At 53.5% G+C, this 10,409-nt stretch overlaps 1 protein-coding gene across 1 annotated transcript; it reads right to left on the reverse strand.

Moving 5' to 3' along the window:
- Positions 1–1,120: 1,120 nt before the first annotated feature.
- LOC125130854 (keratin, type II cytoskeletal 3-like) lies at positions 1,121–10,062 on the reverse strand. The gene is made up of 9 exons (XM_047786700.1): positions 9,333–10,062; positions 7,416–7,636; positions 6,508–6,568; positions 5,504–5,599; positions 5,114–5,278; positions 3,883–4,008; positions 3,058–3,278; positions 2,248–2,282; positions 1,121–2,009 (listed from the first exon to the last, which is right to left on the reverse strand). The coding sequence occupies exons 1-9, from the start codon at positions 9,975–9,977 to the stop codon at positions 1,603–1,605; spliced, it is 1,977 nt and encodes a 658-aa protein (XP_047642656.1). The 5' UTR covers positions 9,978–10,062; the 3' UTR covers positions 1,121–1,602.
- Between the last annotated feature and the right edge of the window lie 347 nt (positions 10,063–10,409).

The following is a 10,409-nucleotide window of genomic DNA, read 5'->3' on the forward strand; positions in this document are numbered from 1 at the left end:
AGTTGAACTGGAGCTGCAGCTACCAGCCTATACCACAACCACAGCCACACCAGATCTGAGCCTCACCTGCGACCTATGCGACAGCTCATGGCAATGCTGGATGCTTAACCCACTGTGGAATGCCAGGGATTGAACCCTTGGCCTGATGAATATGAGTTGGGTTCATTACCACTGAGCCACAACGGGAACTCCAGGGGGCTCTCTTTTGAGAGGTGAGCTTACACCCCCTTTGAGCGCAGGCTGCGGTGGGCAGCTGCCAGGCCTTCCTCTCTCTGAATCATACTACCCCAGGTAAGCTTAGAGCCAGAACATTCTCTGTCAAAGCCATGGTTGTATGTTGTGTTTTTCTAGGCTGTGAGCATTTGGCAGCTGTGTGTTTACTCAGCTAAGAGTTTCTGTGTTCACCAGCAGGCGCGTCCTTTCTTTCTGCTTATCATTGTCAGTCATGAGGACCACACTTTAAAGAGCAGGTCTTCTCCCGTGGGCCCACCTTTTATTTTGCTTCTCCCACCTGTACATCCCTGGTTTGAGAGGGGCCTCCTGGGTTCTGTTCTGCACTGAGCCCATATTCTGTCCAAGTCCTGGATCTGCCTGATTCTGTGCTGTGTAGGGGTCAGGAGTGACCTGTCCCAAGGCCATTCAAGTTCTCTGTCGGCTCTCATAACTCTTCGTATTTGAAGGCTCCACTCCACATCATGCCAAACATGTTAAAATACATACATAATTTGGGGTTATATAACATTTGAATTTTTATAATTGCTTTTAAAAACATTTGACTATCAGCAACTCACTTGAGTATGATTGGCTGTAATTCCTGGACAATTTCAGACATTTGGGGGAGTATTCAAGAGCAAGGAAATTTCACCTACAACCTTTTTCAAGTGCAATGACAATTTCAGAAATTGTAAATCTGATCAGTTAAGGAAGTTGATCCACGTCATGCGCAGTGTTCAGTGGATCAAAAGCCTGGCCCCTCTGCCCTGGGAACTCTCAGAACTCTCTCCCTAAGGTTTTCCTTCAGGCTCAGGCCAGAGCTGTGTATGTGTGAAAAGGGCTCCCCCAAGCCACCGGTGGTGATTAGACCCAGTGACCTTGGAATCCGGAAGGAAAAGTCCACCACTGTGTTTGAAACAATGCAGTTTACTGAAGATACAGAACAGAGAATTCTTATCTTGGTACCAAGACAAGACAGCTCAAGGGAAATCAAAGCACCAGCGCAGGATGGGGTGGGGAGTGGGGGTGGTTTGCCCCTGGCTAAAAGGAGGGGGAGCCGGGTGTGCACAGGGCTGGCTGGAGCTTTCCTGCAAGGCAGTTGGACAGGCGGCTGGGGTGGGGTCCTCTGCTCGGGGGAGGTGGTGATACGGTCCAGCTCCTGGGCACTGCCCTGCCACTCAGCCTTATGGAAGTAGATGTATTTTTCAACGAGATTACCCTCCGAGCAAATTTCAGGCTGCAACGCCAGCCATCTGGGCAGGAGGGGTTCCCGGGTGCACAGATCTAAAGCTACATTGGTCCCCCAGTGGTGTGAAAGGGCGCACAGAGCTGGGGCGTGCTGGCAGGTAAAGGAAGCTGGGGGATTTGGGGACACCTTGGGCATCCCGTTCAGAATTTGTGGTGGGACCGCTGGCTCTGGGAGGAGCTTTGAGAGATATGGACAGAGCTGCGACTGCTGCTGCTGCTGCTGCCCCCACTAATGATGCCACCGGAAGTGGAAAGGCCTCCACGCACCGCGGAGCTCCCGCTGGAAACCGCACCAGAGCCGAGGCCCCCGCGGCTGACCCCACAGCTTTGGTCCCCACTGCCCAGACCCCCGCCACTGCGGCCCCCGCTGCCCAGGCCTCCACGGCCCAGACCCCCGCTGCTCAGACCCCCGTTGCCCAGACCCCCGCTGCCCAGGCCTCCGCGGCCCCCAGCTCCTCCGCGACCCCCAGCTCCTCCGCGACCCCCAGCTCCTCCTCCCAGGGCGCCGCTGCCGCCACCGCTGCTGCTGGTGGTGTTGTGGACCATTTCTGCAAAGAGCATTAGGGGTCAGGGAGCTTCTGGAAGCCTCCGCCCGGCACGCCCACCCCTCAGGAGCTACTCCCATCTGCCCACCTGCCCTCCGCAGCTACTGACCGCCCACTGAGATTTGGCCGCTCAGCGCCAAGAGGAAGATCTCACACCAGCGTGGGACCACAGTCCCCACGGTTTGAGAGATATTGTCCCAAGGCGTCCAGCCCCTTTCCAGAGAAGGAACCCGGTACTCACCGATGCTCACAGCACTCTGGCACTCCCCAGACATCCTGTTGGGGAAGAACAGACCTGGGTTTTAATCATCTGTATCAGACCCTCCGCTCCCAAAACGCACCTTGCTTGGGTCAACAGCGATGAAAGCCTTGGCCCCCCGCCCCCACTCTTTCCTGATTGAGGCTGACAATCAAAAATAGGCTGGGTGGGGCCTCAAAAAATTAGGATCATTAGAAAATTGACAGAACGCTGTAAACCAACGACAGTGGAAAAAATAAAAATCATTAAAAAAAAATTATGATCTTCACTCCTGTTGGGTAAAGTCAGACTTAATTGGTTACCTTTTGTGCTCACATTTCCCCAGAGAGAAACAGAGCAGAGGCTCATTCCTGTGCCCACCCATCCTCTCCCCTGACTCCTCAGGATCCTGTATAATAAATGGTATTTGAACTGACAAAGGCCAGCCTACAGGAACCCACTCTTCAGAAACCTACGATTAAAGCACTGATAAATTACCTAGAAATAATATGTATACCTATGACTCCTCCTCTTTGCAGATATGTGTTTTACAGCTAAAAGGTGAGACATGAAGGATGGGGAAATCCATCCAAGGTTAAGTTTCTGGTGGTGTCACTACTGCACAGAGCACACCGTTCTCCTGGAGGACTGGCCACGTCTTGAAGCCCTTTGAAGGAGGAAGCTGGGCCTGCCGAGGGCTGCTGCCACCTCCGACAGTGTGCCCCTGCCTACACACTGCACCTGGCAGCAGGCTCAGGCAGGAAAGCCACCAGGTCTCTGGGCCTCCGGCGAACCAGACAGGCTCCAACTCACCTGCACTCCTCGCCTTCCAGGAGGGTCCTGTAGGTGGCGATCTCAATGTCCAGGGCCAGCTTGACATTCATCAACTCCTGGTACTCCTTCAGCAGCCGGGCCAGGTCCTCCTTGGCTTGCTGCAGGGCAACCTTGAGCTCCTGAAGCTTGGTGTCAGCATCCTTGAGAGCCACCTCCCCCCGCTGCTCTGCATCAGCGACGGCCGTCTGCAGGTTGGTATTCTGGGTGCAGGGGACCAGGGGTCCAATTCAGGTTCAAGTGGATTCACTGAGGCCCTGCCTGTGTGCCTGGCGCTTGCACATGGATCTCCCCATGTTTGGGGGATGAAGAAACGACAGCCCGAGAGGGTAAAGCCTGGGCCTCAGTCAAGATCCTAGCACGTCAAGGAGTGGGATTAGCAGCATCGGGCTTCAAGGACCTAGCCCACTGGGCTCGTCCTAGACCTCACTCTTCTCAAGATAAGAGACTGAGCCTCTTCTGAAAACCCTCCTCCTCCAGGAAGTTTTCCTGAATTATCTGAGAAACTGCCTCCCTGCCCTTGCCCATCTAGATCTGAACAGCCTTGAACTCCCAGTTTGGTCTTCACACAATCAGCTTCTTTCCCCCACCTCCTTAATCATGTCTGAACCCAGCAGGTCTGGCCCACATCAACCTCCAGTCTCCAGGCAGGACCTGGGTCCAGATGACATAGCCCAGAACTGTGCTGGTCAGTCTTAGCCCATGTGAGGCTGGGGTATGATTTCACTGCAGTAAGTCCCAAGCCCCAAGTTTATGGTTCACGTATCAGTCCGCAGCCTCCAGCAGGTGCCCCCTTCTCCGTCCCACCTGCTTCTTGATGCTCTCGATCTCAGCCTGCAGCCTCTGGATCAGCCGGTTGAGCTCCGAGATCTCACTCTTGGTGCTCTTCAGGTCATCCCCGTGCCTGCCAGCCGTGGTCTCCAGCTCACCCAACTGTATCCAAAAGGAGTCATATGTTCAGAGAGACTGTGGGGGCTTACAGGTCCCCTAATCCAACCCCTTCAGGGTCACAAACAAGAAAAAAAAAAAAAAAACAGCCTGTGGCCTGTGTGGGGTCACCCAGATGGAGGAACCAGGTGCTCTGTTCCTGCATCAGGGACACATCTTCCGGCACAACCACTGCTGTTTTTTGACCATCCACTTTGCCCCAGGCCCTGTGTTTTACGTCATCGAAGCTCACGTCCCTGGAGAGGAAGGCATTACTACCGCATCTTATGAATGGAAAAACTGAGACACAGATTGCTTGAGTACCATGACTAAATTCATCTAGCTATTGAGAGGACTGGAGCCCAAATACAGACACTGCAGATGCTGGAGCTGCCCCTTACCCAGCAGGCTGTACTTCTTTGGGCATAAAAGGCAGAGTCTGATGTTTAAGGGCTGGTTTGTGCCGCATTCAGCTTTGGGGGTGAGAGAAAGATGTACAGAATTCTTTGCATCTGTCCTCTAACTTTGCTCAATCTTCTCCCTCCCCTGCTTCCTTCCAGACACCAGCTTCCACCCTTCAGTGTGATCGAGTCAGAAGCACGCACGACAAGGCCCAGATCGATGGAAGAGAAATGGAAGTGTTTCCAACAACATAGGAAATGCAGTCAGAGGGATTTAGGTTAAGGATTTCTCAACTTTGGTACTATGGACATATTGAGCAGGATAATTTTTTGTTTAGTGGAGGGGACGATGTCTCATGCATTGCAGGATGTTGAGCAGCACCCCTGGCCTCTACCCACTAGATTCTCAAAGCACCCCACCCCACGCTCCTAGGTGTGACAACCAGAACTGTCTACACACATGGCCAAAAGTCTCCTGGGGTAAAAGCCTACCTTCCCCTCCAGTTGAGAAGCACCAAGTTAGAGCAAAGTCAGAGCCCTCTGATTCGGAAGGGAGATGTCTGTTAGCAAGGCCAGCCCAGGGGGAAGAAGCGGGGAGCTGCCATATTGGAGGTGAGGAGAAGAATGACTCGGAGGCAGGCGCTGCCCTGCTGGTTGGTCTGTCCAGCTAGGTCTGTGGCGGAGGCAGGCTACACGATGGTGTCACCCACCTTGGTCTGGTACAGCGCCTCAGCCTCGGCCTTGCTCCTCTGGGCAATGGCCTCATACTGGGCGCGGACCTCGGCGATGATGCTGTCCAGGTCCAGGTCCCGGTTGTTGTCCATGGACAGGACTACGGACGTGTCGCTGGTGTCTGACTGCAGCTGGGACAGCTCCTGTAGAGACAGGCTCACGCCTGAGCTCCCCAGAGGGTGGGCGCGGGAGCCACCGGCTCGCAGGGGGGCGGGGGGTGCTTGGGACTGACTGAGGGACGGCCAGGTGGGAAGGCGTCGCTTTTGTCAGAAGGACAGACACGACTCGCACTCCCACAGGTGAACCTTTCTGTCTACGCGATGGGAGGCAGGTGGGGCGTGAGGCCTGGGGATGAAGAGCAGGCTTACAGCATCGTAGAGGGCCTTCAGGAAGTTGATCTCATCAGTCACGCTGTCCACCTTGGCCTCCAACTCCACTTTAGTCATATAGGCAGCATCAATGTCCTGGGAAAGAATTCAGTCACGGTCCCTACCCGTCCTGGGCGCCGAGGGAAGGAACAGGAAGAAGGGACCATAGCCCCCTCCCCACCCCCACCCAGGAGCTCCCGCTCAGGGAAAATGAGAAACCCATTCAGGCACCAGCACACCTGTCCTAAGGTTACCAAAGAGGCTATTTTGCAGGCTTGGCTGGTGAATACCCCTCCAAAAATAGCAGAAGAGGGTACGAGGGTGAGGGGAAGAACGCGATGGGGGCCAGAGCTATTACACTGAGATGGGGCGAGGAGAATTTGTGAGGAGGGTCTGGGAGAGAATCTAAGTTTGCAGCCCTCAGAGGCTCTCTTTAAATTGCTCCAGGGAGGAGCTCCCACTGTGGCTCAGTGGGTTAGGAGCCAGACTGATATCCCTGAGGACACGGGTTCAATCCCTGGCCTCGCTCAGTTGCTTAAGGATCCAGTGTTGCTGTGAGCAGCCGTGTAGGTGCTATGGCTGTGGCTGTGTCCTAGGCTGGCAGCTGCAGCTGCAATCTGACCCCTAGCCTGGGAATTTGCATACACTGAGTGCAACCCTAAAAGAAAAAAAAAAAAAACTCTATTTCTTCTCTTTGCCCACTTTCTAGTCACAGTTCAGGCCTAACCAAGTCCATAAACCCGCATGCCCATCAGGGAGCAGCATGGCAAAGTCGCGTGGACCCTTCAGCCCCTCCTCCCAAAAGGGGAGCCTCTGGGCCCCGAAAAGCCAGGCCTGCCTGCCCCTCCCAACCCTGCTGGTGGGGGGGTTCCCTCCCTGATCTCCCCCCTCCACATGGCCTGAAGGAGTCCCTCCAAGTAGCAGGACTGGACTTGCCCTCCCCTCAGCTCAAGGCACTCCCTTGGGCGGGGCTCCGGGTGGGCAGTGGGGGAAAGGACCGTCACCTTCTTCAAGACGACGAAGTCGTTCTCTGCCGCTGTGCGCTTGCTGATCTCCTCCTCGTACCTGTGAGAAGAGTCACTTTCTGGCTTACCTTCCCCAGGATGTCACTGTGGCCCGAGTAAGTAATGCAGCAGACTCAGTGCTTCTTGTCCTGCTGTTTCGTTCAAGGCCTGTGTCCTTGCAAGGTGCCACCTCCCAGGCTCAGGTGAGACCCGGTTCTTCTGCAGACTGCATGGAGCACCGACTGTGTGCCTCAGGGGCACCGGCCTGGGGCCTTCAAGTACAGTAGCCCCATGGGCTCTCAGTAGATACTTCTTGAATTAATGAGAACCAAGAATGGATCCCTTAGAATGGGCCAGGTCCTGCTCTGTGAATTATGCTTGTATCAATTCACTGGATCCTCACTACAATCAATAGAGTAAATACTATCACGTCTCCATCTTGCAGATGAGGAGATGGAGGCACAGAGAAGCTAGGGAACTTGTCCAAGATCACAGAGCTGATAAGTGGCTGAATGGGCTTTGATCTAAGCTCTAGGACCCCAGAGACTGTACTCTTAACTCTAAAGTAAGTTGCTTCTCACTTAGAAGCCTATTGACAAGGGAAATAAAGCTCAGGTTTGGAGGGGAACTTGGAGATGATCTAATCTAGGGAGGAGAGAGGGTGTCACCCAAGTCTATACAATTTGTGAATGAACTTCAGGGTGTCTTGAAATCCTCCCCTGACCAAACTTACATGTACTCTTCCATTAAATTCCCGAAAGGATTTCCACCCCCAAACAAACCAGGAGCCACTATGGTAAAGATTGGGATATTGAAAATCGGAGAGGCTAGGGGTAAGTTGCCATCATCTTGCAGCCAGCTGGCACAGAGCTGTCCCCTCCCACCCCCGGGGACTGGATGACACGCACTTCTTCTTGAAGTCCTCCACCATCTCCTCCATGCTCCTCAGTTCCTCCTGCAGCTTGTCCTTCTCAATGTGCAGCCCGTCCAGAAAGGCCTTGAGGCTGCTGATGTAGTTCTCGAAAAAAGGCTCCAGGTTGCGGTTGTTGGTGTTAGAGCCAGAGCCCTGCTCCTGCAGGAGGCTCCACTTGGTCTCCAGGACTTTGTTCTGCTGCTCCAGGAACCGCACCTGCCGCCCAATAGGAACGGAGCATCAAGGAGCTGTCTGCAGCCAGCTCCCATCTTGGATGACTTCCCCAGAAACAAAGTCCAAGGGGTCTTCCCGTCTCTCCTGCGGGGCTGCATTTTACATGCTGCGATAGTGCTGTGCTAACAACGTGTGGACAAGCAACATCGGTGTCACGCAGGGCAGGTGACACTGAAGCCCAGAGATAACCAAGATCACACCACGAGTTAGTGACAAAACAGAGCTAAGGCTTCCTAATATCTAGACTGGATGGCTTTCCACGTATCACTCATTCATTCATTCATTCCTCAGTCATTTACTATTCAACAAATAGCAGGAAATCTGACATCCTACAGCAGATGTAGTCTCCAGGAAGTAGATCTCAATGCCCTGCACTAAGGCAGGAAATAGGGAAAACCATAGAGAAATGGCTCTTGGGAAGCCCTTGTCCCAAGAACAAGGGTCCAGAGGCACCTAAGATGGGCCCTTGCCAAGCCTTGTTAAACATTCACAAGCTATATTTAAATTGCACTACTGACTAAAGATGTCTCGAACTTTCATCTGCTACAAAACATTACTGTACACAAGCTCCAGGTCAACTGCATAAACAAGCGGAGTAAATGTCAATCAATTGGTAATTCAGCAAATGTTTGCCGAGCACCAAGTGTATGCCAGGCCTTACGCTGGTCACTTGGGACCCCAAGACCTGAGAATTTCCCTTTAAGGATGATGAGAGCCTCTGCTGAAAAGGGCTTGGGCAGCAAAACCCACTTCTGTGGAAAGCAGCATTTTCATATCACTTCTACCTTTCTGCGAATAATTTATCTGGACACCCAAGTGTCTAGCAGATCCCTAGACTTTCAAGAGCTTCACCTCTACTGAGTCTGCTATTCCAATGTTAAGACCAACTTCTCCTCTTTTGACTTTGCCCAGGGCATTTGTGTGTGATGAGGGGAACCTTTCCTTTAAGAACTGATTCTATTCCATGGTCACAAAGAGATTTCCACACACTGTACTCAACAGTGCTGAACAAGCCTAAGTACCCTCTAGTCACCACAACAGTTGTCATCGTGTTCCTTGCTTGGAATATCCAGAGCACAGAAATCCCTGCAAAACATCACTTTAGCCTCACTCACTAAGTGTCAGCGGCATGCATGTGTATACAAATGTCAATGGCATTCACAACTCTTCAGGCCAAAATCTTCCTAAGAGTACCACCCAGGAGGAAGTAACTGTCATCCCTACCCCATCCCAACCCCCCTCCCAACTCTCTGCATCCCTCTCCTTAGGTTGACAGCAGATTAGCTCATCACTCAGGTAAATATCCAGCTTTGACAGAGCCGGCCTCTCTTTCAAAGGGGAGCAGCTCTCAGTTCCCCATAGAGAAGGCATTCTGTGTTTGGGCTTCAGAGGGCGACAGTAAAGGGACACTCATGATGGCAGCCTGCAATCCTGGCAATGCCTCTGATAAGAGGCAGTGATGGGGCACACGGAGGGGGCAATCACTCCATCCAGAGTGACATCTTTTCATCATCTGCCACCCAAGGCAGGTCCACCACCTGCTGATGTGCTCCAGAGCACTGGAGGTAGAGGGTGAACCCATAGGTCCTTTCTCAGAGGCAAAAGGAGAGGGGGAAAAAGAGGCCAACCCAATTAGGCCAGATTTTCTCACTGTCTAGCTGTGCCAAGGTGGGCTCACCTTATCAATGAAGGAGGCGAACTTGTCGTTGAGGGTCTTGATCTGCTCCCGCTCCTGGGTCTTTATCTCCCCAATCTGGGGGTCGATCTCCACATTGAGGGGCTGCAGAAGGCTCTGGTTGACAGTCACTTCCTGGATTCCCCCAGGGAAGCCACCTGGACCACTAGGACCTCCAAAGCCACCAGGGCCACCAAAGCCTCCAAATCCTCCACCAAAGCCCCCAGCTCCTCCTCCGAAGCCTCCAGATCCTCCTCCAAAACCCCCAGCTCCCCCTCTAAAGCCCCCAGCTCTTCCACCAAAGCCCCCGCCCATCCCTCGTCCACCACCTCCAAAACCACTGCCTCTTAAATATCCTCCACTGGCACCCCCAAACCCGCCAGCCCGGGTGCTGCCTCCAGCCACGCTGATGGAGATCTTCTTATTCCCCCCAAGACTGTAAAGACTCCTGCTGCCAAAGCCTCCACCCATCATGGCACAGGCGGCCGAGCCACCGCCACCCCCACCTGAGCGGGAGGCCAAGGAGGACTTGGTGGAGCTGATCCGGCTTTGACTCGACACCACAGCTGAGTGCCCACTGAAGCCCTGGCGGTGGCCCCCACCAGAAGACCTGCAGGATTGTTGGCTGTAGCTGGCCTGGCGACTCATGGCGGACAGCAAGGTATTCCAAAGGAAGGGTGGAGAAAGCTGGAGGAAACTCAGAGAACTTCTCAAGCTATGGGCTGCAGATGGCTCTTATATAGGGCTGGGGAGCTTGGCTGGCTGAGCACCAGCCAACTAATTGAGGTATTATGAGCTTTGGTTTGCCTGGCAGCAAGAGGTCAAGTCCAAAAACTTGAAACACACCTCGGTAATCACCACAAATTTCCAAATTGCTTTGTCTTCCTGGGGTTAATCACCTGAAATAAGCTTAAATTGGGATAGGGGCCATGCTACAGGGCTGGACACAGCCCTACTCCCCAAGAGACTTATGCTCCCATCCCAGGAGTGACAGGTCAGCATTTCTCTACCTCTCCTGCATCCCCACGGCCACTCTGCCAGCCCAGCCAACCTCATGAGATTACGGGATGGGTACAGAGC

This window comes from Phacochoerus africanus, chromosome 7 (assembly GCF_016906955.1).
Source record: "Phacochoerus africanus isolate WHEZ1 chromosome 7, ROS_Pafr_v1, whole genome shotgun sequence".
Taxonomy (NCBI): domain Eukaryota; kingdom Metazoa; phylum Chordata; class Mammalia; order Artiodactyla; family Suidae; genus Phacochoerus; species Phacochoerus africanus.

Bases quoted from the DNA above. Each gene is read 5' to 3' on its own strand.
- LOC125130854 (XM_047786700.1), bottom strand. From the start codon at position 9,977: ATGAGTCGCCAGGCCAGCTACAGCCAACAATCCTGCAGGTCTTCTGGT. The intron at 3,279-3,882 runs GTGGGACGGAGA...CCCTGCACCCAG, and splicing joins TCGAGAGCATCAAGAAGCAG to AATACCAACCTGCAGACGGC. The intron at 2,283-3,057 runs GTGAGTTGGAGC...CTTCCCCAACAG, and splicing joins CTGGAAGGCGAGGAGTGCAG to GATGTCTGGGGAGTGCCAGA.